Source organism: Pseudopodoces humilis, chromosome 11 (assembly GCF_049639895.1).
Source record: "Pseudopodoces humilis isolate 2021_Gansu_Grassland_sample_001 chromosome 11, ASM4963989v1, whole genome shotgun sequence".
Taxonomy (NCBI): Eukaryota; Metazoa; Chordata; class Aves; order Passeriformes; family Paridae; genus Pseudopodoces; species Pseudopodoces humilis.
In genome coordinates this window covers 16,797,656-16,825,647 of record NC_142210.1, presented here as the reverse complement: position 1 = coordinate 16,825,647, position 27,992 = coordinate 16,797,656, and the positions used below count along the sequence as shown (strand labels likewise).

General features: G+C 57.1%; 1 protein-coding gene across 5 annotated transcripts; it reads left to right on the top strand.

Annotated features, from left to right (window-relative positions):
* EPHB3 (EPH receptor B3) lies at positions 1-27,610 on the top strand. Of its 5 annotated transcripts, none has more exons than XM_014254416.2 (16): positions 1-104; positions 13,313-13,377; positions 13,748-14,420; positions 21,609-21,764; positions 21,914-22,249; positions 23,030-23,154; positions 23,310-23,478; positions 23,574-23,679; positions 24,092-24,144; positions 24,318-24,440; positions 24,518-24,765; positions 25,006-25,221; positions 25,312-25,461; positions 25,556-25,749; positions 25,914-26,069; positions 26,345-27,610. In XM_014254416.2, the coding sequence occupies exons 1-16, from the start codon at positions 8-10 to the stop codon at positions 26,451-26,453; spliced, it is 2,976 nt and encodes a 991-aa protein (XP_014109891.2). In that variant the 5' UTR covers positions 1-7; the 3' UTR covers positions 26,454-27,610. The 5 variants fall into 5 exon arrangements, with proteins under 5 accessions (XP_014109891.2, XP_005525102.2, XP_087916896.1 ...); XM_005525045.3 differs by having other exon boundaries at positions 24,047-24,144; XM_088060770.1 differs by lacking the exon at positions 1-104 and adding an exon at positions 438-727 and having other exon boundaries at positions 24,047-24,144.
* The last annotated feature ends 382 nt before the right edge of the window (positions 27,611-27,992 follow it).

Here is a 27,992-nt window from a genome sequence, read left to right as displayed (position 1 = left end):
CCCCGCCATGGCCGCGGCCCGCCCGGGGGCCCCCCCGCCGCCGCCGCCGCTGCTCCCCCCCCTGCTGCTCCTGCTGCTCCCCGGTGGCCGCCGTGCTCTGGAGGGTGAGTACCGGGCGGGCGTGCCCGTCCGCCGCACCGGGGCCCGGGCGACCGCGCACGGGTGCACGCATCCTCCAGGATGTCCCAGGCCCGTCGTGGCTCAGCGCGACTCGTCGTCGCGCCGCGGATGCCCGGTTGTACCCGCGGAGAGCTCGCCGCCGCAGCCCCGCTCCCAGCGCTCAGCCGCCCTCAGTAGGTTTCAGAGTCAACGCCCCGTGGAACCGAGCCCGGCGCGGCAGAGCCGCGGCATCCGCGGCCGGCGGCTGCTGGCAGGGAGCGGCGCCTCTTTGGATACTCGGTTCACGTTTCGAGGCTTTTCGCCACGACCGAGAGGGCTGGAAAATTAATATTTCTTTCAGTGGAAGCTCACGGCGTGCCAGAACTGGTGGGGCCGCGGAAGGAGTGTCCGTGTGCCGTGTCCGGCTCCATCCCTTCCCCGGCAGGGCTCGCCGCGCCCGCTGCCTTAACCCCCGAGGCTCCAGCGTGGGACCTCCGGGGCGAGTGGCCACGCGTGCCGCATCTACCCCCGATCGGGTCTGCGCTCCGCGGCTCACCCACCCTCGAGCTCCGATGGAGTTGGGAATAGAACGGAGAGTAATTCTCTTCCCCTTGGAGAGAGAACCCAGGTCCGCGGGGCAGCGCCGTTGCACCCCCAGCTTTGAGCGAGGAAAGAGGCTTTTGGCCCCGCTGGGGTACCGGGGTTTCCCGGGCGGGCAAGGCGGGTCTCACCGGAGAGAAGAAGGAGAAGAGGGCCCGGACGGGTTTTTGTCTCTGCACAAAGTGTGCGGGGCTCCAGCCGGAGTGCCAGGGGCGGCGGCGTTCCGGTGTCCGGTAACCGAACCCGCTGCCGGAGCGGCGGGAGGGGGCTGGGAGGGCGGGAGGGGGCTGGGGAGGGCGGGAGGGACGAAAGGGAAGGGAGATCCCCCAGCAGAGCGGAGCTGTGGGTGCCCCCGCCCGGGCAGGGGGCGGCGGGGGCTGCTCGCAGGCGGTGTCGTGCTTCGGGCTCTGCTGCCGTCGCCCAGCGTTGCGAGGTTCGGGCCGCGGCGCCGGGGGTGGTCGTGGGCAGGAGCCCTCCCCCGCTGCGGTGGCTGGGGGACGTCTTTCCTTTAGCTTTGGGCTTTGTAGAAAGTTTTGGGGGGTGCTTGTTGTCCGCGTACCTTTTCATCCTTTCTCCGTGCGACGTTTTGGTTTTTTCTTTAAAAGGAAAAAAAAAATTTAAACCCCTCGCCCTTTGTACGCTGTAGGATTCAGAGCTGTGGGCCTGCCGGGTCTGGGAACTCCCGGCTAAGCGGGAACCCCGCAGCAGGAGGGAAAGGGAGAAGCCATCGGCACTCAGCCGTCGCAGGATGGAGGCTCCCGAGCACCCGCCCGGGGATCCCTGCCTTTTGGAGAGCTGCCGGAGGACGAAGTTGTGGGCAGGGAGCCCGGTGGGGCCCCACGCTTGTGGGTAGCCCCTCGCAACCTGCTTCCCATCAGCGCTTTAGGAATTTGGGAAGGATAGCTGGCGTGGGGGTTGGCAGCACCAGTGTCACCTGGGTATAGTCCTTCCAGTCCTCGGGGAGACAGGGAGCCCCAACATCTCCCCCACTACCATCCGAGGATGGAGCAGTGCGAAGTGTCAGATGGAGAGAAAATAAACAGCCCCTGCTGGGTTTTTTCAGCTTCCCGAATGTGTGGAGGGGTCAGGGGCTGAACACGCTGTCTGAGAGGTCAGGGCCCAGCTGGGTGCCAGCCCAGTGGGACCACTTCGGGGCCGGCTGGCAGCTGCCCAGCAGTTTTTGGGCTGGCCCCAATTCCCCGTGGGATTCTCTCTCTCTCTCTTTTTTTTTTTTCTTTTTTTTCGGTTTTTTTTTCCTCTTTTTTTTTTTAATTCCTTTTTGTTTTCCCTTTGCTCTTGCTGGAGCTGGAGAGAAAGTTGCAGCTGGCCTGGAGAAGCTTCTGCCTTGCCCAGCTTAGGGAAGCCACTGCTCACATCAGGATCAGTGAGCTCCCGCTCTTCTGCTACGTTTGGCATTTCTGTCCGCGCTCAATGCTGCTTCCTGACGGGGACTGGCGCGTTCCAGAGGTTACTGTAAATCTCATGTGCACGTTTGTTTGGATATTTTAGTGCTGATCATAAATCTGGCATGGCCATAAAGCTGTATGCACGTCCTGCAGACAACGGCAGCAAGCAGTCCCCAGACCCGGCCACTTTACCGTCCCCTCCGAGGTGCAACGGGCTGGGCTTGCGGCTGGTGCCGGGCTAGAAGGGCAGGGGGCTTTGGGGGTGGATGGCGCTCCCCATTCCCGAGGGGATGGCAGGGAGTTGGGTTTCTTTACAAGGCCCCACGGGGGTGGAGGAGAAAAGCCGCGCTCAGCAGCAGCTCAGTGAGGGCTTTGTGCTGCCGAGGAGAAAATGGTTTCTCTCCAGATCCTGTAAGTGCGCTGGGTCTGTTTGAAGTCACAATGTGTTTTTCTTCTCCGGTTCAGCAGTCCCTGGGCCGGCTGCAAAAGGAATGCTCTATCCGGGGGCAACAGCGGATCCTTTCTCCAGCGCAGGGGTTTGAGCCGAGAAGTTTGTTCCAGCGGGGCTGTGGGAGCAGAGGCCCTGTGGGGAGTGGATGCAGTGGAACAGCATGGGGAATGTGCTGCGTTCCAGGCCCTTGCCGACCATCCAGGGGTAAAATCCCAGGCTTCAAAACACCTTGTCCCAAGGGAGCATGGACAGCCACAGACTGGATCTGCCTGTCACCCTGGGGGTGCGGGTAGACTGGGACAAGGACCTGCTCTCCCTAGGAGCCACTCTCCCAGGCTGTTTCTGTCCTGAGCTGCCTCTCTGGATTCAGGACTCCATTTAAACTTGGAGTTTCCCATGTGCTTCCCCGTGAACTCCCATGCTGAAGCACTTTAGTTTGCTGCACGTAGTCCTGAGCAGACTTAGGCTCTAGTGACATAGCCAAACCCCGCAATACTGCAAGATTTCTAGGGGGGATTTTCTTAATCTGGGCTCTGCCCAGTGGCACCTCCCAGACCCCAGCTGGGTGTTACACAGATTGACTACACTCCGTTCTGTACCAGCAAACCCCTGCTTAATTGACCCTGTGCTGGAACTGCCAGGTATTTTCTTGGCAGAGAGATCTGCTTTCTGTTTAATTACTTTTCACAGAAATGGCGTGTTTCTTGGTGGGGCAACAAGTGAAGTTGGCCCTGCTGTTTTATGGATGCTTGGGGTATGGCTGTGAAGGAAAGTGGATTGTGGGGCTCCACAATGCTCGCTGGATTCATTAAATCTTCCTTTCCTTGGTAAACGCTGCATTCGAGGAAGTCTTCCTGTCCATGGTCTGAGGAGGGGAGGAGAAGGGCTTTCCTTTGTGTCAAGCAGAGCATGCGGAGAGCTGGCGTGAGGGAGAATTTAGAGTACCAGGGGCCATTTGCAGCCCCACATTTCTCCCTCAGCGTACAGCGAGGTTGTGGCTGCCAGGCCATGCCTGCCCAGACCTTGCAATTGGAAATAGCGGCCTCTGGTTTTTAAGGAATGAACCGAAACTCCTTGTTTTGTTATGATGACTTACTGCAAGAGATATTTGGGGAAACCAGTTTGTTGCATTTTCTTTCCGTGAGCCGTTTGCTGCTGCTGCTGGAGCAGGGGAGCTTGGCGTTTAATTAAAACAGCCCCAGCAATCTGAATCACAGACTTGCATGTTTTTAAAATTGTAGCTGTTCCTGTTGTGCTGAGTCAAACTGGTTTGTCAGGATTAAGCGTCTCCGCCTGGGAGCCGCGCTGGGGGAAGGGTGCTGGGGTGGCCCCGGGGTCGGAATCCCCATTCCCAGCTGGTGCAGACCACAGGGTGGGTGTCAGCCTCCCCCGGAGGAGAACCCTGGGAAAGGGGGACTATACCCAAGGGCTGCGGTGGAGCTGGTGGTTTCCATTGCCACAAGCTTCTCAGTGGTTGAAACCATAATGAGCTGCTGTTGTTTCTGGGTCCAGCATGTTCCCATGAAGCATTTGGGGGATGGTGGAGATGGGGGTGTCCCTCCACAGGCAGGAATCTCCTTGCAGAGCCAGGCAGAGCCCCATGCCCCAGGGGATGGACTGCCATCTTGAAGTCCAGGCAGCCTGTTGTAGTGACACTCCCACCCGACTGGGACGTCCCATTTGAAGTCATGTTCTGGTTTTTTTATTGCATTTTTGTTGTTGTTGTTGTGGCTCCAAACCCAGCCCTGTGCTCTGGCTGGGCGGTGCTGGCAGCGGGGCATGGGCCGTTCCCTCGCAGAGCTGAGCCCCAAGTGGGAGCCATTTTGTAGGGAGGGCAGGTGGGCATCCTGCCTGTGAAGGGACAGGCTTGGCACTCTGGTGAAGCCTCATCCTCCTGTGCTTGGGGACCATTATCACCCCCACTCAGCATGGTCGCAGAGGAGTCATGGACCTGAGCTTGGGAGTGGGGCAATGTCCCCTTTCCGCAGAGCCGCGTCCCTTTCCTACAGTGCCACCACTCTCAGAGGGGCTGCATGCCTCCCCCGGTGCCTGCTTTCCCCTCGGTGCAGCTCAGCCTTCCAGTCTGTGCTCCCTGAGTCAGGAGGTAGCGATCCCAGTGCTGTCTTCGCATGGCCACCCGCTGAAGAGGAACGGGAGCCATCTTGAGAGGAGGCTGGAGCGCAGCAGCAGGGCTGAGCACCGGCCCCATGGCCGCTCTCCATGCACGTGCCAGCATGTGCTGGCTGAGGGTCCCAGGCTGGGACGGGGGAGAATTTTGCTGGGGGGTTCTCTTTATTTTATTTTTGCCCATTGCTAAGCCCTGCTGCGCTGCGGGGCCTGGCGTTTCTCATGCATGTGGCAGGAGCTGTTGACAAACACCTGTTTCTCAGCTCCCTCCCCAGGAATGCCCCGGGGGCCCTGCGGGGGCTGCGGTGCTGCAGGGGTGGGCAGCAGGGATGTCCCCTCCTAGGGGAGCCCTCCCCCAGGATTCTCCTGCCCAGCAGCAGCTGCGGGGGGATTTGAGCCTTGCTGTTCCTCTGTGAGGTGTGGCTGTTGCGCAGGGCTGCCAAAATCCATCCCTGTCCCCGGGAAGGGACACTGCTGTCCCCATGTCCCCTGCACCCAGTCCAGCATCTCTCGGGTGCTGAGTGCCTGCCCAGCAAGGGCTGGGGCGCAGGGGGACCCCGCAGGGAGGGGGGGGCACACACACGGCGTGCTATCCAAGGCCTTTTTTTTATTAATGAGAAAAATGTGCAGGGCTTGAACGATCGCCAGGAACAGATTTATTCTAGTTCCCCAGAAATTAAACCGAAATGAAGGAGCGAGTCAGCCCGGCCCGGCACCCCCTCCTGACTCTGTGCTTGTTTTAACTTTGGAAGAATCTGAGTTTGGGGGTGGGGGAGGTGGAGGAGGGACGGGGGGGCAATATTTGGGTTTAAGCAGTTCCAGATGGGCTTGGTGCTCTCGGAGAGCTGAGGAAGCGAGCAGAGAGCAGCGTGGAGATTTGGGTAACTGCCCCAGGCAGTAGAGAGGAGGGATATCTTGGCAGAAGCTCCCACTCTGCGCTGCCGGGATGGGATGGAGCTTGGCAGCCAAGCTACCCGTCTGTGGGGCGAGCCTTTGGATGTGCACGGAGTAACCTTTTTTGGGGAAGGGGTGGGTTGTTTTGTTTTTTTTTTTTTCTTTTAAATATCATTACTCCTTCTCTGGGCACTTTCCAAAAGTACAACCTGGAAAAAAATGGAGCTGGAGGGGGAGAGGGGCCTTTTGGATCTCAGCCTGACGCAAACAGTTGCCCTGCGGAGGCAAGTCTGCAGTACCCACCGCCTTTTCTTCCTTCCCCTGGGGACTTTGGGGCTCTTCATCCACCCGCCCAGCTCAGCTTGGTGGCCCCATGGGGACTCTTGCCCCATGAAACCATGGCCACAGGACAGTGGGGTCACAAGAGAGAGGGGGCAGGAGTGTCCCCATCATAACATGTCCTGGAAACAAGCGTGGCTTTGCTGATTTGCTGCCTATGTCCTAGTCAATGGCATTTGTGGCTCTTAACAGGTCTGGTGTCTCCTGATCAGATGAGTTATTTCTGTGGCAGCAGAGGACGGTGGCATGGCCATTCCTGCTGGGAACGGCGACCTATAAATCTGTCCTGCCTGCTGGCCATAGAGCTCCTGCCTGCCTGGCACGGTTGGTCACGTTGTCCGTATGGCAGAGAGCTGCAATGGGCAACCCCTTCCCCTGGGCCAGGCAGGGACATTCCTGTCCCAAGTGGGCAGTCTGGCAGCAGGCAAGGATGAGAGTCTGTCTGTGGGAAATGTCCATTCCCCTTTGCACACAGCCTGGCACAGCAAAAGCATCTTTTCCCCCTGGACAAGCTGAAGCAGCAAGTACCGGGGCACATCCACCACACGGGCAGGGATGGCAGCTCTTCCTTGGCCAAGCTGACCCTGGCGTAGCACACTGGGCTCTGACATCCGAAATCCCCGTGGTATTAATAGAACAGTAATTGCAGTGCAGGGCTGGGCTCGGGCAGCTGGCTCCCATCCTCTCTCAGTGTCGGTACAGCCTTTCTGCAGGACCAGGGCCTGGCAGCAGGACCTGGCAGGCTTTGGACAGCAGGCTGCACGTGTCCGTAGCGTGCAGCTGGAGGGCAGAAGCTGCTGTCCTCCTAAAGTCCGAGGCTCCAAGTTCTGTGCTGTAGAAGGGGGTGCACACGGTGTGATGCTGGTGAGCGCTAAAGCCCAGCTTGGCATGGCTCTGCTCATAAAATGGCAGAAATATGCCCTTCCTGCCTTGATCCAGTGTGTGACCAGGCGGGAAGGAGCACCCATCCCTCCCTGCATCCCAGCCGCTGCCACTTGATCTGCCTTTTGCAGAGCTGGCACCTGTCCTCTCTCACATGCTTCAGTCTGTCTCGCAGCCGTCAGGAAACAGCTCCTGGTGAGGAGCACGTGGCCGGAAAACCCTCTTCAGCCAGTTAGCGGATGGTGGGTGAGCAACAGGGCAGGGCTGGATGGAGGGAGCATTCCTCTCCCCCTCCGCAGCTCCCAGTCATCTGGGATCTGGATCTGGCCAATGCAGAAGGTGCAGGACATTGGGATCGGATGAGGAAGGCTGTGAGAGAGATGCAGTAGGCCAGTGGCTCAGAGCCATGGGACTGTCTCCTGGCTTGAGGTTAATACTCCAATGTAGGTGTGGGATTGGGAAATGAAGGATGCATCCTTGGAGCATCATTGGAATTGGAGTTTTGGGCCCTGCTGTGAGCTTACCATGATGCTGGCAAGGCTGGAACTGGCAGTGGTGAATGATGCCAAGTCTGGCAGTGCTGCCCACCACTGGCTGGGTTCTCTGTGCAGAGACTGCCTGGCTTGGTGTGTGCATGCACCCTGTGTGCGCAGAGGGGCCTTAATCTCAGTTGGGGCCTCTGGGCCCTGCCATAATGCAGAAATAATGAGTCTATTATTAAGTGCCCACAGTACTTCTTCACTCCGGTGGCTCGCCTCCAGCAGCAGGCAGAACCTGCCCCGCTTGAAGTGGATGTGTCATCATTTGCCTCAGCAAATCCGATCCCCTTTGATGATGGGCCAAACGCCCTTGGCATGAAGGGCCACAGCTGTGATACAGGCCCCTTTTTTTTTTTTTCTTTCTTCCCCTCCTCTCTTCCCTTTGTTCCCAGTTCATTGACAAGTTGCTGGCTTGCCTTGGACCTGGGACAAGTGGCCAGGACGTTGGTGGTCATGAGCGGTCAGAGCCCCTGTGCCTCCCTGGAGAGGGATGAGGTGGGGGGCCAGCTCCCATGGCAGCCTCACGTCTCTCCCCTCGGCGCTGGGGAGCAGCAGGCGCCCTGCTCGTCATAAGGTTCCCAGCGTGGGCGGTGATAGGGAGTGCTCCAGCCCTTCCCTTGGGCTGAACCACACGGCCTGGCCTGCCCAGCCTGACAGTCGGGGAGAACAAGGGTGGGACCAGCACAGGCCCCTGGCCTTGCACCGGGCACTGGGGTAGCTGGGTGTGCAGGGGGTCCCTGGAAGAGATGGGATTCATGAAGGAGGATGAGGGCATGTGAGTTGTGCAGCATGCTGGCAGTGCTGCGAGCCCCATCTCTGCAGAGAGAACTAGCAGAGAGTGCCTGCCTGAACCTTCCCCAGGCTCCCAACCCCATGCCTGGCACCTCCACCTTGGGTAGCCCCTGACCACTGAGGGTGCCTGCTGGTGTTCTGCCTAATGCCTCCCACGCTGGCTGCAGCCTCCCTGCTCTCCTGGCTCTTGACTGCATCAGCAAGAGCCTCTCCTCCCTGCAGTGCAGCTCCGGCACAAGGGACTGCCAAGTGCCGAAACCTCCCAGCACGCCATCTCCTGTGCTCCAAAGCTGCTGTCTGTGGTGTGCTCCATCCACGGAGCACATGGGCTGAGCGGGATGAGAGAGCTTCCTAAATGCAGGCAGCATGTGGAGTCCCCTAGCAGGGACATTCCCTGCCTGGGAGGAGGATGGCTACAGGGTTTAGCTGGGGCCAGAGGGGGAAGAATCCTCCTGGAGGAGGAAGGATCTGGGTGAGCTGCACACTTCAAGAAAACGTGTTGCGGGGTCTCCCAGACCTGACACGCTCACAGGGCTCTCCTGTAGCTCAGCTTTTGTGTACAGAACGCTTGTCAGCAGGAAAAGTGCAACCTCAGGTTCTCTCCCACAGGCAGCTCTTTGTTCCCAGATAAAGGACCTTACACCAAAGGCCCTTTGTGCCGCTGCTCAGAACAGTGCTGGGATTAATTGTACCGATAGGTACTTGAATGGGGAGCACGCAAGGCCACTCACTCCTGGTGTAATTATCTTCAAAACTGAGAAAGAAATTAAAATATGCAGAGATGCCCCTTTTGGTGGCTTTTTGACTAGCAGGCAGTCTCCAAAATTAGAAGTGCATCTCTAAACAAGGTAGCTTTCCTTCCAGAAGAAAAAAGCATGGCAGTGAGAGGAAGAGGCATCTGGCGCCACTGTTAGCAGCCACCATGGTGGAAGCCAAGCCATGTCCTGGAGCAAATGACCATTGATGGTGTCTGCAGGAGCTAAGTGTGGGGCAAGTGGCCACATAAATTTGGTCTAGGCCACTTGCCCCATGCTGAGCTCCTGCAGACATGGTGCCATGGTGTGCATAGCTTATGGAGAGCATGGGCACGTTGCAGAACAGGTTCCTCTGTTTGCAGCGAGGCTGCGTGGGTGTCTTTACTAACTTTTCTCCCTTGCCTTCTTCCAGGATGCTCTGGACTTGCATGAGCTGCCTTCTCATCGGGGAAAAGAGTTGGCGTCCTATATTGCCAGTGTATCCTGATAAAAGCCATCAGTCCATGTATTCAAAGGAGAGAGTGTTCAAAGTGGAGCTTATTGGTGGAGACGATTGAGTCTTCCCCAGTGGCTTCATCTTGAAAGAATTTTGATATTTCCCCCCCTTTTCTGGCTCAGCCATCACTGCCGCGCGCGTCTGCCGCTCAACAGCGCGAGACGGGCTCTCTGGGCCTCTTAAGGGGGGAGTTCAAACGTTTTCACTGGCCTCAGACCATGCATGCTGCATTCCTGCGCCTCAGCACCGGGAGAAAGAGGTCCCCGGCTCCAGATGGGTCCTTGCCAGGGCTTCAAACACCTAGTGAACTGCTGGGGACTCCGTGGAGGTGATGGGAGGGCTGCTGGTAGGGGAATGCTCATCTTTGAAGCTCAGGGTGTGCTTGGAAGGAGAAATGCAGGGAAGGGAGGAGACAGCCAGAATGATGCTCACAGCCCTGTCCAAGGAGTAAGAATCTTCCCTGTTCTGAGGTCCCACTCTGCCATGGAACTCCTGCTTCTGTGTGGAGTCAACCCTGGCCAGCTGCACTTGCTGAGCATAGCGAGGCTCCTGCTCCATCCCTTGCTTTTGCCCAGCTGAAGGTAAGGAGAGGACAACTCCCAGAGCTGCAGACAGTGATAAAGCAAGCCTTAGGGTGACTTCCCCAAGCTGGCGAAATTGGGAGCCAATTTCCCGTTGACTAATGGAACCAGGCTCTTGCTGTGGTGTGCGGGATTGAAGTGGCTTTGACTCACTGTTCAGCCAGCCCTGACGCCGTTCACGTCCCTCCACAGCACCTGTAAACCTGAACCGCACCGGGAAATCACCAGTGACACCTCTCAACCCGCCTCTGGCACCATGGGCCAGAGGGAGAGAGTGGCTGCCTGATCCTGAACCACTGAAGCCCAGTGCTTGGGCTCCCCAGCCCAGGATGCTCTCACATGCCCTTTCATGGAGAGCCAGTGCTTGGTGTGCCCCAGTGGTTTTGGGAGAGAAGACCAGGTTCACAATGGAAGGCTGCAAGGGTCTGGGAGGCTCCACTGACCTCACATGGATCACTCCCGTGGCTGCAGGAAACCCCCTCTGCCCTCTGTGCTCAGCCTGTTTCCTTTAGCTGAGTTGCTCAGTGATTTTTTTTTTTTTTTATTATTATTTCCCCTCCCCACTCTCTCTGTGTGGTTTACGTGGCTCTCACACCAACAGCCAGCTTGGCTCTGTCAGTTTTTTTTCTCCTCTGCTGGTCAGATGGCAGATGCTGCCAAATTAGGATGCAGGCAGCAAGCCTCCTGTCCAAGCTGAGGTTCTGCCCACGGCCAGCACTCGAGGAGAAGGACGCTGCCGGAGGGGACAACTGCCTTGGCAAGGGCTTCCTGCATGGGGCCTGCTGCCATGCAGGAGAGTTCCCGCATACCCTGGACAGGTTTGGGAAGCAAACACCCACTGTGGTCTGGTCAGTCCAAGCTATGCTGTGGCTTGCCACAGCATCCTTGTGTCGTTCTATTTGCGGGCACACCCTGCCACCCAGATCCCCATCTCCCCAGCCTGACTCACTGCCACAGCCGCTCATCCATCAGCAGCCCCAGCCCTGAGAACACGGGGCATCCCTTCCCCGCTCCTCCTGCAGAAACACCCCCAGCTGGCCATGCTGGCAGCAGGGCCCTGCACTGGCTGGACCTGCACAGAGTATCTGCACCGGGAGTTGGCAGCCCCGCACTGTGAGCGCACGCTTGGCTCTGCTCACCGCCAGCACGGCGTGTCTGGGCCCTCACAGCACCGCTGTGCCCTTATTAGGGCAGCCAGTACAGGGCCTGTCCCTCAAAGAGGTGTGGGCAGCCCCCTTCTGGAACCTGCTCCCCTGTCATCTGGCACTGCCTGCCCGCCCTGGCAGCTACCCCATGCAGGGGTCTGGAAGCACAGCAGCATCTCCAGTGACTGGTCTTGTGGTTGTGCAGAGCCGTGCTTGGGATCCCGCCGGGGTTCAGTAAGTGATGGTGTGGGAAATGGGAAGGGAAAGAGCAACTTGCTGTGTTCCCTGGGCAGGTACTGCCATGGGACCAAACAGAGGCTGCCTTGTAGGTGCACAATGCCCATCCTGTGTCCCACCCCTCCTGCATTACCTGTGTGACAGAGGACTTCTTCCTTCTCTCCCTCTGTTTTTGCCAGATGCCCCTAGTTTGTGTTCTTGAGAAACAGCAAATAACCACTGCCCAGTAATCATCTCTGCACTGGTGTCTGTTGTAGATGCTGCCCCTCTGCATCTCTCCCGATGGGGAGCTGGCACCATGAGAGGTTTTCCTCCCTCTGTCTTCAGTGCCATGTCCACTGCTAGTGCCACCAGCCCACAGTGGGACTGTGTGTTTGCTTTAGGCAAACAGCTTGGGCAAGAAGCTGGCATGCTGGCCCAGCTAGGAACCTGGCGAGCCACGAGGCAGGTCAGAGAGCCCACGTGTCCTCAAATGTGCTTGTTTATCTGTGCCGCAGTGGCACCCACAGCCTGTGCTCCCAGCCTGCCTGTGGGTGCTGGCCTGGGAGCTGCTGGCGGGTCTCCCCAGGGTGGGACGCGGGAAGAAGGTGTTTACCTCCAGTCAGGCTTCATCCAAAACCCTGCAATGCGTGAATGCTTCCTTCCTCCTCCACACTTCCTCCCTGGCTGGGTCAGCCTGGGGTTTTCCTGGGGTGGAAGGAAAGAAGCTGAAACTGCCTCTTGCTGTGGTGCTGAGCCATGGTGCTGGTACAACTCAGCTGCCCTGGCACATCCTTGTGCCCCAGCTGGCGAGAGTGAGCAGTTCCCAGCCCGCTGCTGGGACTAGGAGAGCCATGGCTCCCTGCCCTTAGTCTTGAGCCTGGGTGGGCTGAGAAGTGGACAGATGGATGTCCTTGGGGAGCTGCATAAGGTTTGGGATGGGGCCATACTTGCAGCTGGGGAGGGACAGGCCCTCATCAGGGAGGTGTTTTGGTGCTGGTCCTGGATCCTGCTCAGTGCAGGCAGCAAAGCCCCCCTGAGCACACCAGGGTCTCCAGGCATCTGCACCCCTTTTCTTCCAAACCCCACCTAGGCAGAAGAAGGTCCAGAGGATGCCGGGATGCCTGTTCCCCTCCAAACAGCCTAAGGACCATCCCTGGAGCAGGGCTCACAGGGCCAGCTGCTCACAGAGGGGCCATTGGCCCCTGAGCATGTTGGTGTGCTCTCATCCTTGTGTTTCACTCCTGGTTTTTGTGTGTGGTGCTCTCGCGGAGCCACGCGGCTCTGCCTGGGATTAGCGACAGCTGCCTGCAATTGCAGCTCTTCCCAGACAAGCGTCTCGCTCCCCCAAGGCTGGGGCTGGGGCTGTTTGGGGAATGCTGCCGGGGTGGTTTGTCTTGTAGTCTGCTCCAGGAATGTTGGCCAGACGGTCAAATTCTTCTCCCCTCTTGTAAAATGAGTGATGTGGGGCGTCTCTGGGAGAGCAGCCTGCCAGTCCCTCCTCCTCTGGATAAACCTGCCTGGCCCGCACCACCCTGTCATGGGAACAGGCCCTTTCAACCCCAGCCACAGTAAATACGCGCCCTGCCAAAGCAGAGGGGGAGTGTGCGGACAGGGGCACCCCGTCTTCCTCCTTTGGCACCCCCTGCACTGCCTGGGGGCCAAGTTTGGCTGTGTTAGTGGCTGGGGATGGCAGCCTGTCCCCATCTCCCCCTTGCCACCTGGCCAGCTCTTCGTCCTGCTGCTTGCCTGCTCCAGCACAGCTCTCCAGGGACGCCTCGCTCTTCCTGTTCTCTTGACAGGAGAAGAGAAATCTGGAGTCTGTCTGCGCCGCTCCCCCCTCCTCCCACCATGTCTCACCCCCCAGGTTGCTGTTTTCCACAGAAATGTCAGGCTCAGCTCTCCTCTCCCCCACTCCTCCTGTTTTTTTTCCCCTCTAATCTTGGCCTTCATCTCCAATTACTTCTTTCTCTCCTTCCTTTCTCTACAGAGACCCTGATGGACACGAAGTGGGTGACCTCTGAGTTGTCATGGACAACTCATCCGGAGACAGGGGTAAGTTCTGAACCAGCCCTGGTCCTAACCTCCAAAGGGCAGAGCTGGCCCTGGCCCCATGGGAATCATGGTTGCTCACCAGTGCCTTTGTGAAGCTGGCTGCATCTTTCTCCTTCCCTTCTGTACATATCCTTGCCTCATGGAACGATCTCCTCTTGACTCCATGCCAGTGGAGTGGGAGTGCCATGGTCCCTGGCCTGGGTTGCTCTTAGTCACCTTGATAACCAGGAGGGTTGTGACGGGTGGAGGTGCAGCTGCTGCTCTTCCCTGTTGACTGGTGCCTGTTCCCCCTGCCCCTGTGCCATTCACAATGTGTCCATGGCAGTGATGTCCCTGGCTGGAGATCTAACCCTTTCCCTCTCAATCACAGTGGGAAGAAGTCAGTGGTTATGACGAGGCCATGAACCCTATCCGCACGTACCAGGTCTGCAATGTACGGGAGGCCAACCAGAACAACTGGCTTCGTACCAAATTCATCCAGCGCCAAGATGTCCAGCGTGTCTATGTGGAGCTGAAGTTCACTGTGCGGGACTGCAACAGCATCCCAAACATCCCTGGCTCCTGCAAAGAGACCTTCAACCTCTTCTATTATGAGTCAGATACGGATTCTGCCTCTGCAAACAGCCCTTTCTGGATGGAGAACCCCTATATCAAAGTGGATACAATTGCCCCAGATGAGAGCTTCTCCAAGCTGGAGTCTGGCCGCGTGAACACCAAGGTGCGCAGCTTTGGCCCTCTCTCCAAGAATGGTTTTTACCTTGCCTTCCAAGACCTGGGAGCCTGCATGTCCCTTATCTCTGTCCGGGCTTTCTACAAGAAATGCTCCAACACCATTGCTGGCTTTGCTGTCTTCCCGGAGACTTTAACGGGGGCTGAGCCCACTTCCCTGGTCATCGCACCAGGCACCTGCATCCCCAATGCGGTGGAGGTGTCTGTGCCCCTAAAGCTGTACTGCAACGGCGATGGAGAGTGGATGGTACCTGTGGGAGCGTGTACGTGTGCTGCTGGATATGAGCCCACCATGAAGGATACCCAGTGCCAAGGTATGTGCATGGCAGAGCGATCGTGGCTTTTGCCCCCATGGATAAGTTGATGTGAAGGAGGTGGTTTTGTGTTGAGCTCAGTCTGGTTTTGGAGGCTTTTCCCTGATGAGTGAGGAGGGTGTTATCTCAGAGGTCTGGTCTACAGTTTGACTCCGAAACCTTAAAACCTTTGTGGTCTGGACTCATGCAGTGTCTGCTGGGACACACTGGTGAGCAACCACCAGTGCTACCCTCTGTGGGATGCATCTCCTTGAACGGAGCTGCAGCTCAAGGCATGGTCGTCAGCAGGGATCCAACACATTTAAGCCCTTGAGAATTACCAAGTTCTCTCATCACTGCTGCCATATCCAGCATCTTCCCTCTCTCCCTCCTGCAGTGCTCATGGCTGGGGCGAGGGATTGTTCTTGGCAAGTGTGATTTCACGCTGCTTGTGCGGAGGCACTCGGAAGCCCTGGTGGTGAGCAGGGCTCCACTGTGGGAGAAGCCATGCTGGTGCATGTTCCCCCTGCTGATGCATGTTCCCCAGTGCTGGAAGCTTGCAGCAGGGATGGTAGGGAACAGCACAAAGGCAAGGGATCTGAAGCTCCTTGTTCTTGCTGGAAGGGAAAGAAACATATCGTGCAAATGGAGATACTGGGGATGGAGAGCCACCATAGGAGCAGGATAGCTCTGCGTGGGTCCTGCAGCTGCCATGTTCTCCCACGATAGCTTTGGTGTTGCTGTTTAACCCCAGTTCGGGTGTGTTGATAAGGAAAAATCTGTTTGGATGAATGTTGCACTCCCTTGGGGTGATTTTTTTCTTGGGAGCTGTCTCTGGCAAGCAGGACCCTGCCCGGGGGTGGCTGGGGTTTAGGGCAGAAAGGTTGCCATTCCCCTTGGCTGCAGGCATTGTACAGGAAGTGGGATGCTGGCTGGGCCCCCAGCACTGGATGCCTTGTCCTCGCCAATGACGGGATGCTTGGCGCCGGCCCTTTGCTCTTGGCAGGGGCCATATGATTTGGGATGGCCTGTGATGTGGGGCTCGGGTCAGGCTGGCTGCCCCGTTGGCTTTGGGAGCAGCTGACAGCCATGCTGCTGTGCCTAGTTAGGGAGAGGTCAGTCTCCATAGGGCCACAGCTCTGCCGAGTTCCAGAGCCTCCAGCACCATCAGTGCCAGCACAGCTCATCAGTGCCATGGCCCCCTGCATCAGTCTTGTGAGCAGCCAGTCTGGCTCCTCTTGAGCAGATGGACACCAGTGCCAGGCATCCATCCGCACTTCAAGCTGCACTGAGGTCCATGCTCCTGGGGAGCTGCTTTCCTTCTTGCTTGGACTGGGAGATCTTAGACCATGCACAATGTTGGCTCTTTCCCAACAGAGTGGGGTTTGGACACAAGGTGACACAGTTACCAGCCAGTACCAGGACTTTACTGAGAGGAGGCATCCCAAGGCAGGACAGAGCTCCTCAGATTAGGCTCAGGAGCCTGGGGCAAGGTCCCATCTCCACATCCCCAAGCTGGACAGACCCCCATGTGGCGGTTTTCCCAGCGCCTTTGATTTCCCACCAAGCCCCGGCTTCTGCTGCAACAGGCAGGGAAGCCACGCTGGGCCATGGGCACGTCTCCATCCGGCAGCCTGCCTTCTTGCTAGGCAGAAGCGGCGGTGTCCTCACGTTTCTCTGGGAAAGTTGCGCTACGCTTGTAGGATCAGATTTTCCGCCATATGATCGTGTGTTTTAAGTGGAAACAGCTGAAGAAGGGCTGGGAGAAGCCGGAGCTGTAGCTGTAGCTCCTTTTCTCCTCTTGACTGGATGTTCGCTTACCCCATTTCCACAGTCCAGCGCCACCAAGAAGTCTCTGAGCCCGTGTCATGGGCAGCAGTGTGGATGCAGCCCCCCAAAGCCAGGGTTTCATCACTCCCGCCCCAGGGAGCTCACAGGGGCTTCACCGTGCGGGCGAGCAACGCTCCAGAGTGCCAGATGGCATTTTAATAAATAACAATACCCAGTTACTGCTTAGAAGGGATAAGCCCTGTTGTAAATCTCCCCCTTTTCCCAGACTTCTAGTGGCCTTTGAAGACCTCCTCCTCCTCCTCCTCCTCCTCCTCCTCCTCCTCCTCCTCCTCCTCCTCCTCCTCTTTATCTCCATCCAGAGCCAAGATTAGAGCTCGCATTCAGACCTGTTACAATGCAGTTTGTATCCAGGTCCCTCGGGAGCAGAGGGCTCATCCTGCCTGACTGAAGGCAGTTTCTTTGGCATGCTTTGTAAGGCGATATGCCAGGCTGGTACCTGGCGCTCTACTCCTGAGTTGCCACAGCATTGATTTGGCATCTCATTCTCAGCCTCATTATCTTTATTTAATTAGCACATAGCCCTTCTGGGGGTTGTGCCGCTTCCCACACACTCCCTACCACGCAGAGCTGCAGAGGAAGCTCTTGGAGGACAAGGAGGAGCTGCTGGCCAGGGAGGGGGCCAAAGGCTCCCACATGCCTCCATGGGCTGGGGTGCACTGCCTTCACACCCCAAGCCCTGCAGCCCCTGGGGTTTAGCCTTTCCCCCAGCCCCATCCCTTCTCCTTTTGGTTAGGAGGCACCCAAACTGTTCAGGGGATTTGGTGTCAAGGGGCTCCCCAAAAATGCTCCTGGGCATGTGCTCCATGATGGATTGTTGGGATTTGCACCCCTTGTGTTGTTGGCTTCACACAAAGACAGAAAGGCTGATGTGCCGAGGTGGGCAGTGAGCCCCCTCCTTGCATGTCCCCTCTGCTCATGGGGGAGCCCTGGAGGAGGACCACAGTGCCCCCAGAGCCTGCAGCCCGCTTGGGAGGGAAACTGAGTCAGCGTGGCACAGTCCATGGACACCCAAACCATAGGAGCTAGGAGCATTGGAAATGATAGTGTCCAGCATGACAGCACACCTTCCTGTGACCCATTTCTCAGTCTTCTTGATGTTTCTTTCCTTGTGGCACCAGGCACTGAACATTTGGGCACGATCAGTAGGTGAGTGCAGGTCAGGCTGGGGCCGAAATCAGAACTTTTGCAAAAATAAAATTCCCTTGCAATCAGTGACTAATGAAAACATCACCCTGAATTAAATAAAAAAAAAATTGCCAAGCAAGCATTGCACTTGCCAACTGTTTGCAGCTTTGCATTGCAACATGGGCTTGCTGCATGAAACCCAGGAAGTGAAACTGCCTGGGATTAATTGCCCGGGATTCCAGATCAAAGGCAGCAGCAGGGAAGGCAGGGAGAGCTGCCGGTTTACAGCCAGGCAGCTCCACAATGGGTTACTTGTAACACAGTCGAGGAAATCTGCCCCTGCCGTCCTGCCTGTGACCCGCTGTGGCTCAAGAGGCAGCTTTACTTATTGAATTTTTTTTTCTTTTCTTAAAAAAAAAAAGGAAAAAAATTGTTTTCCTGCCTTTTCCTTGGATGCCACTTCAAACCCCCAAGGGCTCTTTCCCTTCTCTCCCTTCAGATTTACTCCATTCACTTTTGGACTGCGCTAGTGCGAAATATTTTCACCCAAAGGGTGATTATTTTACTTTTTTTTTAAATAACTGCCTTTTAAGAGAGACTTAAAAACAGAGTTACCGCCTCAGCTGTAGCCAGGCTGTTGCTTCCACAGCTCTGCTCCATCTGTAGCCACTTACAACAGCGAGAAGGGAGCGAGCTGTGCAGGTTCATAAAGCACAGATCGTCCTGAACAAACCTGACTGCTGCCTCTAAAGAAATTACAGGGTTGATGGGCAAGGGGATATGATCAGTTTAATTTATCTAGGTTCAGGCGAGGCATCCTGCTTCAGTCCTACAGGGAGAGAAATAACTGGAAGGATGCTGGAATATTGTAGTGTGAATGGAAAACAGTCGAAACATGAAACATGGTAGTTTGGGGCTGTTTTTTCCCAATGTGTCACAGGTATCCCTGCCTTCCCCAAGGGAGGGGACCCCAAAGTTTTGGGGATGCATGCGTGGTTCATTGCTGCTTGCCTGCATCCCATGCAATAATGGAGGCTGCCTACGGGATGAGTCATTGCTCTCTGCTGCTGCCAGAAGGGTTTTATTTCGGTGTTTTTTTCAGCTCCCTTCCTTGAACTTTGTTCACCAGGGTGGGGATTGTATTTGGGAATAGTATCCTCCTCTTCCCCCAGCTCTGTGCTGCAGCTCTTTGAGACAGGACCAGGCCCTGGAGGTGGGCAGCTGATGAAAATCCTGGAGGGGCTGCCAGAAGCAGCCGGGTGGCTGGGTGTGCCATGCCCCATAGAGGGTGCAGGGGCAGCTTTACAGCAGGGCTCTGTTACTGTCCTACTCCCTCCCACGCCCCACACAAATCCCCTCTGTGGCTGATCCCTGCTGTCAGGCCAGACTGCCTCTCCCTCCCATCAGCTCTTCTTCAGACCAGGGAGCTCCGCTTCGGTTCCCTGACCTGTTATCCTGTGGCTGTCACTGACTGTCATGTTCTCCCCAGAAGTGACCGCAACACAGCACCAGGAGATGTGATCTGTGTGCAGAGGTTCAGAGTTGTTATTTTATTTGAGGACACTTCAGCAGGAAAAGTGCTTATGCAAAGCTCTCGGCAGGGAGAAGGGAGCCTGGCTTCCCCGCTCCGGCTGGATGGAGTCACGTTCCCACTCCAGAGCTCCCAGGCTCGTTCCGCAGCGTGCCGGCCAAGACAGTGGTTGTTGTACAGGCAGTTTCTTGCAGAGAAGAGATGACACAGCGGCTTATCCACCAGGGACCTGGGATCAGCTTTCAGCTCGGTTACAGCCTTCAAATGTGGCGGCTGAGAGCTGTCACGCTGCCACCGAGGTCTTTATGCTCTGATTTATTAAGCAGAGTTGGAAACTTAAACACTGGAGTGCATCTGGGCCTCGGTCCCTCTGCTGCTCTTCCCCTTCTTAACAGAGCTGGTTCATGGCTCGTCCACCTCCTGCCAGGGTGGCATGAGGATGCAAGGAAAAAGCCTTCGTCCCTTGTGCCTGCACTGGGCACTACTTAGGGATGGCAGGCAGTAGCTGAAGGACAGCTCTGCCTGTCCCTTCCTCCTGTGTCTGGGAGGCCACGATCACCTCTGTGCCCATAACCCACTGGGCACCAGCTGGCACCTCGTGTGTGGGAGACCAAGTGCCCTCATCCCTCCTGCATCCTTTGCAAGCACCTGGCTGTCCTCGGCTGCCATGCCATGCTTGGGCTGTCACCTTCACACAAGCTCTGCTTGCTCCGGCTTCGCTCTCCCCGCAACAAGCCTGTTCAGGGGGTTTTGTCCCTGATGGATCTGGGCTCCTCTCCATAACCAAAGCATGTTTGGCAGCTTTCTGAGCCCAGAGCATTCCTGTCCAAGAGGTTTCAGTCATCTCTCATTCCTCAACAATCTGGTTCCTTATGTGTGAATCTGCATCCACCCAGTTTGAGCCGCCCGGGACTCCAGCCGGGGTGGGTCTGCCTATGCCAAGGCTGCTCTGCAACCTCTGGGCCTCTGCTGTCCACGTAAAGACACATTTTCTGGTGGCCCGATTGTCCCAGGCTGGGAAGATAAAAGCCCTGGACCTGCTGGCTTCCCATTGCTTGCCAAGGAGTAGATCTGTGCACTCCTTTGCCTTCCAGCCTGCACAGCCAGGACGGGCAAAGCTTTCCTTTCCAATGGGAAGGCCCAGAGGCTGGGTGAACTCAGGTCAAGGAGCTGGAGTCAGTTGAGCCATGTAGTCAGTCCTGTTTTGACCAAAGAAGAGTCTCATTGCCGGAAGGCTCGCACCCTGGGAGCAGGAAGCAGCTCCTGACACCCGTCCAGGCAGAGGGGCTGGAGAGCAGGCAGTTGTCTCTGCGAGGGGCTGATCTCACGTTCCCCTGGCCAGCAGCACTGCACTGGAGCAGGGCTTCTTCCTTGAGGTTCCTGGTGCCTGGACAAACCAGAGACCCAAGACAGCACCTGGAGCTGCGTGCAGGTCCCTGTGGGGCCGGCCTGGCTGCGTGTGACTCACAGCACTCCACGCCCCGTGTGGGGCTGCAACCAGCCAGAAAACTTCCACAGAGGGTGTTGGGAGATGCCTCATAGCAGGAAACTTCCACTTGCCACAGCCTGGTGAAGCACCAGAAAACATCCCCCTGTTTTCACTGTGATGTGTGACAGGCGTGGGAGGTGGAAGGGTTATGTGCCCTCAGAGCTTCCCTAACGTGGTGGAGTGAGGAGGATGTGCCCTCCTTTGGGGCCATCGGTGCTGATGCTGCCCCAGCTGTGGCAAACGGGGTGATGCCAAAGCAGAGCTGGCGCCAGTGGGTCTCTCACCTCATCCAGCTGCAAACACAGAGCACAGAATCTGCTTCCTTGGGCAGCAATGTGATAAATTGGGCTATTTTGAGGTGTGGGTCAGGTTCCCAAGGCCACTCTGCTCCTTGGCTCAAGTGCTGTTAATCCTTTCACGTGCCCCTCATTACAAATAAACACCTTGTGGTGCCAATCGGGCTGTATCCCAGGACTTGTGGCTCCTTGGAGGACCCTGATCGGAAGTGGAGGAGGGAGGTGGCAGTGATGCTGAAGCAGCTCTTCAGCCAAGGACCTGCAGGAATGTTTTCATCTTGCTCAGCGCTCCACTTGAGTCAACCTCATGAGGTGCCGCCGCCCCGGGACTGAGAAGTGGCTCAAGAGCCTGAGGCGGAAGGTTTGGGGCTGAGTGGCTGATTTTGTGTGGTGGAGGGGCTGCTGCCGACAGGGCTGAGGAATTCTTGCTTTCCCAGCCTTATTTCCCCAGAGGATGGACCTGGCACTGTGAAGGTTGCCAGGCCTGGAAACGAGCATGGCCATTCGCCATGGAAGGAAGCATGGTAATACCCTTCAAAAGGGCAGTGAAGAAACAGAACTGAGGAATGGAGCTCCTGGATGGACCCGCCCTGTCCCCTCATACTGCTGGTGGTGACCAACTCATCCCACCTCCAATTACCTCCAGCCTGCAGCTGGAGCACAGCATTTCCTGGCAGAGCTGTGCCTGAGCCATGTGGTGCTTCCAGCAGCCCACTCTTCTCACCCTTCCCAGCCATGTGTCCCTGGGCATGGCTGATGGTGGTGGAAAGGCCCATAGGAAGCCTGAGGTCTTCAAGCTGCTGATCAAAGATTTGGCAGGGCAGCGAGGAAGAGTCTGCCCAGCTGTGGTGGGAGCAGTGAATGTTTTTTGGGTTCACTTTCACTTTATAACTCAGGTCTGTTTTTCTTTCCTCCAGCATGCGGCCCAGGAACCTTCAAGTCTAAGCAGGGGGAAGGTCCCTGCTCTCCCTGCCCTCCCAATAGCCGGACCACCTCTGGAGCAGCAATGGTCTGCACTTGTCGAAACGGCTTTTTCCGGGCAGACACGGACCCCGCAGACAGCGCCTGCACCAGTGAGTCCTGCTCTGGGCAAGGAGGGGAGGCAAGGGAAGCTGTGGAGGTGATGGGGATCCTCTGTCTGGGACAGGGATATGTGCCGTGCCCATGCCAGGGGTGAGTTGGACATGAAGACGCCACCCCTGCCCCTCACACTTCCCTACAGGTGTCCCCTCAGCCCCCCGCAATGTCATCTCCAACGTGAACGAGACGTCGCTGGTGCTGGAGTGGAGCGAGCCGCAGGACACGGGCGGGCGGGATGACCTGCTCTACAACGTCATCTGCAAGAAGTGCAGCGTGGAGCGGCGCCTGTGCACCCGCTGCGACGACAACGTGGAGTTCGTGCCGCGCCAGCTCGGCCTCACTGAGCGACGCATCTACATCAGCAACCTGATGGCCCACACCCAGTACACCTTCGAGATTCAGGCTGTGAACGGCATCTCCAACAAGAGTCCCTACCCTCCCCATTTTGCCTCTGTCAACATCACCACCAACCAGGCAGGTCAGTGCAGCCACCAGGGAGCAGGGGCTGTATCTCCTCCTCAGAGTGCAGCGGAGCAGAGATTTCTTTCTGACAGCCTGGGAGGCTGTAGTCCTTTGTGGTGCTGCCTAACCGGCTCCCTGGGCCTGCATCTAATCCCCTGGGTAAACTGTCCTCTCTGTTTAAAGCATGTCCCTAGAGGAGATGAGATCAGAATGCATGCAAGTGGAGAAGACTAGGGCTGGCAGATGCTCCAGAGAGCTCTGGATCTCCTAGACCTACCCCAGAGATGCTGTGCCTGCTGCGAGGGGAGGAGGAAGGAAATGAGATTTCTCTCCTGTGTGCCTGGGAAGGCTCAGCACCAGCCCAAGCCTTTGCAGGCAGCCAAGTGCTCTGCCATTCCCTCCTTCCTCCCACTCTGGCCCTGCTCCAGCGTACTGGTAATCTCCAACCACTGCGCTCTGATCTGATTTCACGGGTCTTGCTGCTGGGGTGGAGCACAGAGTGCTGGTGAGTGGAGGAGGGGAGGGAGCCCCAGTTTGGGCTGGTAGGGCCCTTCCCCAGACCAGTTTGCAGTTAGGCATGGGGTGAAGCATGACCTCAGTGTTATTTCTGAGGCTCCCCTTGGTGCTGAGATCACACTTCCTTATAGAGACTTGGGGGAGACCAGTCTCAAAGCTTTTCCATGCCTTTCCACCAAGATTATCCAAGCAGGTCACAGGCAGAGCATCCCCTACACTGTGTGGGGTGGTGGAGGGGGAAACCTGGCACAGGTAGCTCATTCCTTCCCTTCCTTCCTAGCTCCGTCTGCCGTGCCAACGATGCACCTGCACAGCAGCACTGGGAACAGCATGACGCTGTCTTGGACTCCCCCAGAGAGACCCAACGGCATCATTCTGGACTATGAGATCAAGTACTCGGAGAAGGTAAAGCAGGAACAGCCTTCTCCCTCCTCCAGCCCCTCTAGCTGGCCATCTGCACCATGGTATAGGGGGTCCCTGCAGACTTGGTGCTTGGGGGATGTGGGAGCCAGCAAATGGAGGGTGGCTTCACGAAGGTGACACCCATGTCTCCCCTACAGCAAGGCCAGAGTGATGGCATCGCCAACACAGTCACCAGCCAGAAGAACTCGGTGCGGCTGGACGGGCTGAAGGCCAATGCTCGGTACATGGTGCAGGTCCGGGCACGCACCGTGGCAGGATACGGCCGCTACAGCCTCCCCACGGAGTTTCAGACAACTGCTGAGGGCGGTAGGTACCAACACTGGGCTGCCTCCATCACCCAGGCCTCCCTGTGTGTGCTCCTTTCCTGGCTTGACTTTGATTCCTACCTGTTCCTCCATCAGGTTCCACCAGCAAGACTTTCCAGGAGCTGCCTCTGATCGTGGGTTCGGCCACGGCAGGGCTGGTGTTCATCATCGTGGTGGTGGTGATTGCTATCGTCTGCTTCAGGTACTGGCTTTTCAGGGCAGAGGGCTTCAAATCTGGGTTTGGGGGTTGCTCATGTCTGCCACAGAGCTTTCCCCCTTACCTATGGGCAGAGCTCTGGCAGCTCCAGTCACAGAGTGAAGGGCTGGATCAGCCACACATGGGTCCCAGAGCACGGGTCCTGTGGGAGGATTGTGCCTCTGCTTCCCTGGCACGAGCTGGGCTCTGCCCAGGCTCCTGCCATGCACTCAGCACAACTAGGCCATCTCCTCCCATTGCACCTCGGGTGGAGGGATGGCTCTGCTCACAGGCTGCCAGAGGGAAGGCTCTCTGGCATAGGCTGTCTGTGCTGGGATTTGGAAATTGGCAGTGAATGTCTTTGCCCCATCAGGAAAGGGATGGTTACTGAACACCTCCTCTCGTCTCCTTTGGGCAGGAAGCAGCGCAACAACACCGACCCTGAGTACACAGAGAAGCTGCAGCAATATGGTGAGTGTGAGAGCCCAGCAAATGGACTCTGCCTGCCCTCTCCCAATTCCTGTCCCATGCAAAGGGGCAGCCTTTTCTAACAAGGGGTTACAAAGGGCTGACAGCCAGCCATGCAGCTTGACATTTGTCATCCTTGCTGTGTTCCATCCTGGTGATGACTTCTGCCCTTGCAGTTACCCCTGGGATGAAGGTATACATTGACCCCTTCACCTATGAGGACCCAAACGAAGCTGTCCGGGAATTCGCCAAAGAGATTGACATCTCCTGTGTGAAGATTGAGGAGGTCATTGGAGCAGGCAAGTCCTGGGACTGGGCACAGCAGGTGCTGCCTCTCACCCTGTCCTGTGGCTCACCTTTCTCCTTCCCACTACAGGGGAGTTTGGGGAGGTGTGCCGTGGGCGCCTGAAGCTGCCTGGCCGCCGCGAGATCTTCGTGGCCATCAAGACACTGAAGGTGGGCTACACGGAGCGGCAACGACGGGACTTCCTGAGTGAGGCCAGCATCATGGGCCAGTTTGACCACCCCAACATCATCCACCTGGAGGGGGTGGTGACCAAGAGCCGTCCTGTCATGATCATCACAGAATTCATGGAGAACTGTGCGCTTGACTCCTTCCTCCGGGTGAGCATCCATCCCTTTCTGCCCTGGGCTGGGAGCTGCAGTGCATGGAGGGCAGCAGTTCTGAGCCCTTCTCCATCTCTACATTGTCATACTGGTGTCCCCAGGGTTAAGCTCTTCACAGACATCATGAGTGGGAGAAGAGGGGTGGCCCTGGGGAGGATGAAGGTGATGGTTGCACATTGGGATCCTTCCTCAATCTGTTCAGGGTGTTGCAAACCCCTCTGATCTTTCCTCTGGCAGTTGAATGATGGGCAGTTCACAGTCATCCAGCTGGTGGGAATGATGCGAGGCATTGCCGCTGGCATGAAGTACCTTTCGGAGATGAACTATGTGCATCGGGATCTGGCTGCCCGCAACATCCTGGTCAACAGCAACTTGGTGTGCAAAGTGTCTGACTTCGGGCTCTCTCGCTTTCTGGAGGATGACCCAGCTGACCCTACCTACACCAGCTCCCTGGTATGGGGCACTCACGAGGGATCATTGATCTGGGGGTAGGGGGAGACATCTCAGGTATGCACTAAATCATGGAGCTGTGTATCCATGCAGGGGGGCAAGATCCCAATCAGATGGACAGCTCCTGAGGCCATCGCCTACCGCAAATTCACTTCAGCCAGCGACGTGTGGAGCTACGGCATCGTCATGTGGGAAGTGATGTCCTATGGGGAGCGACCTTACTGGGACATGTCCAACCAGGATGTAAGTGCTCTCTGGAGGGTGGGGAACTGGGAGCTGTAGGCTGCCTGTGGGAGCCCAGGTGGCTCATAACACACCTCTGCCTGTCTCTCTGCAGGTGATCAATGCCGTGGAGCAGGATTACCGCCTGCCACCCCCCATGGACTGCCCCACTGCACTGCACCAGCTGATGCTGGACTGCTGGGTGCGGGACCGCAACCTAAGGCCCAAATTTGCACAGATCGTCAACACGCTGGACAAGCTCATCCGCAATGCTGCCAGCCTTAAGGTCATCGCCAGCGTCCAGTCTGGGTCAGTGATGTCCTTGTTTCCGGCCAGCATTTACTGCAATTCCAGGGAACACTGGGGTGATTGGGAGTAGAGCTGTGGGAGGGTGGGGATAAGAAATGTCCCTTCCTTCCAGTTACACCTCTCCATCCCCTGCTCCCTGTGACTGTGGTTCTTTTGCCCTTTAGCATCTCCCAACCTCTCCTGGACCGCACTGTCCCAGATTACACCACCTTCACCACCGTGGGAGACTGGCTGGATGCCATCAAAATGGGACGGTACAAGGAGAACTTTGTCAATGCTGGGTTTGCCTCCTTTGACCTGGTGGCACAGATGACTGCGGAGTAAGTCCCTGCTTGGAAGGGAGGAGGGAGAAGACTGGGACTAGGGCTGCTGCACATTGTCCCTTGTCTGTCTGACAGCCATCTCCTCCCACCTGGGTGCGTGGTGGGCTGAATTAAGGACTGAGATTCAGCATCCAGTCCCCTTTGGTGTTAGAGGGAGCAGTGGAATTTGGCAGAGGGCTGTAATGATGGATGGGTCCCTTGCACCAGTGGGGCAGGGCCACATGTTGATGTTGCTGGTGGCTGGGGACTGAGTCTTCATCTTTTCCTTGCAGGGACCTGCTGAGGATAGGAGTGACGCTAGCAGGGCACCAGAAGAAGATCCTGAGCAGCATTCAGGACATGAGGCTGCAGATGAACCAGACGCTCCCAGTGCAGGTTTGACCACAGGGGACTCTGCATTGGAACGGACCAAGGGAACCTGCCAAAAAGGTTCAGTTTGCGGTGCAGCCCAGCTTCCTGTTTTCCCCTCCACATGGCGCTCCTCTGCCTCGGACGGTCGCCTGGGATGGGATGGGACGGGACACCCTTCCCTGGATCGAAGGCACTCATGCTGAGAGGGAGCCCAGCTTTTCGTCCCGTGTCCTGGAATGGCGAGGCAGCAACACATCTTCATATTGAAGATGGATTATGGGACAGAGATGGCACAACCCACTTCTCACCCTGTCTTGGTGCTCATCGGTTTGAAGAGTTGTTCTGCTTCTTGGATTTCTTTTCACCCTGTTTTTTCCCCCAGTCCTCACTTCTCTCACCTCCCCAAGGCCACAGACTGTTGACCCGTCCGCTGAGTCCATCAGACACATCCAAAGCCTTCCCTAACTCTGTTCCCAACACAGAAGCATCCGGGGGAGGCCGAGCCAACGACAGGGCTGGGGCCACCAGCCCCAGACAATCACTCCTCTCCTCCAGCCCTGGCAAGCCCTCCGCCCAAGGGTCTGCACTGGAACATGTCCGAAGGGAAGGCTTCGCTCCCTTTCTTGGCTTTGCACGCCAGAACCCGAACCCAATTTACTATGCAGGGAGTTAGGCAAAAAAAAAAAAAAAAAGGAAAAAAAACCCAGATATATTAAAAAAAGGTAAGAGGAGCAGAAAGGGGAGGAAGGGGGACCAGGTGCCCGGCTCCTCATCTCTTACCCTCTTGGTTCTCCTGGCCAGCTCTGGACTGCAGAGCAAGGCCATCAGCACGTTTGCACAGGGACCCTCCGCCCCCGGACCGACGGCAGCCACGCTCCCCCCAAGGGGCCGGAGAGCAGGGCTGGGGCGGGGGCTGCACCGGGGGCCGTGGCTCCCCCAGCCTCCTCTTTTATGCAGAAGGAGCAGGTGCCGCCGGCGCGGCTGCCCACTCCTGACACACGCTGTGATTGCTGCCAAAAGACTCACTCACCTTTCCCTGAGGATTCACTGCAGCCCGGTTCCTCCGAGCCGAGGGAGAGACTCCCAGCGTGCCTGAGTGTGCGTGAGTGTGTGCATGCGTGCGTGGGTGTGTGCTGGCCGCAGGACTGTGGGAGGCAATGGGCAGAATAAAGGCAATAAGAATTTTACCCGAGTTTCCTTTGCTCGATCGCGCTCTCATTGGATGGGCCCGGCTGCCTGCAGCTTCGCTGCACACCAGGGTCATCCTTCTCCTCCTCCTGGCTGACCCCAAGCTGGCTGTGTGCCCCTTTCTGCTCTCCCTTTCTCTTGCTGTCATGTTTTCAGGTTGTCTGACAGGGCAGTGATGCTGTACCAACCTTGTGGTGCTGGGAGACCCAGCATGCTCCCTCCCCATGGGGCACATAGAGTGGAGGCTCTGAGTCCCAGGTCAGAGCCAGTCAGGAAACTCTAATGTACTAGAGATACTCAACATTTTTTTACCCCATACCATCCTCAAGTCAGGCTGGAACTGTAGGAACCAAACAGGGAATGTGAAAGCCAAGCAGAAAC

What these genes read in the sequence shown, in the direction of transcription:
- EPHB3 (XM_005525045.3), top strand. Translation starts at nt 8, where the DNA reads ATGGCCGCGGCCCGCCCGGGGGCCCCCCCGCCGCCGCCGCCGCTGCTC. An exon ending in CGCAGACAGCGCCTGCACCA is followed by an intron (nt 21,765 to 21,913) that starts GTGAGTCCTGCT and finishes ACTTCCCTACAG; the next exon opens with GTGTCCCCTCAGCCCCCCGC. An exon ending in ATTGCTATCGTCTGCTTCAG is followed by an intron (nt 23,680 to 24,046) that starts GTACTGGCTTTT and finishes TTGCCCCATCAG; the next exon opens with GAAAGGGATGGTTACTGAAC.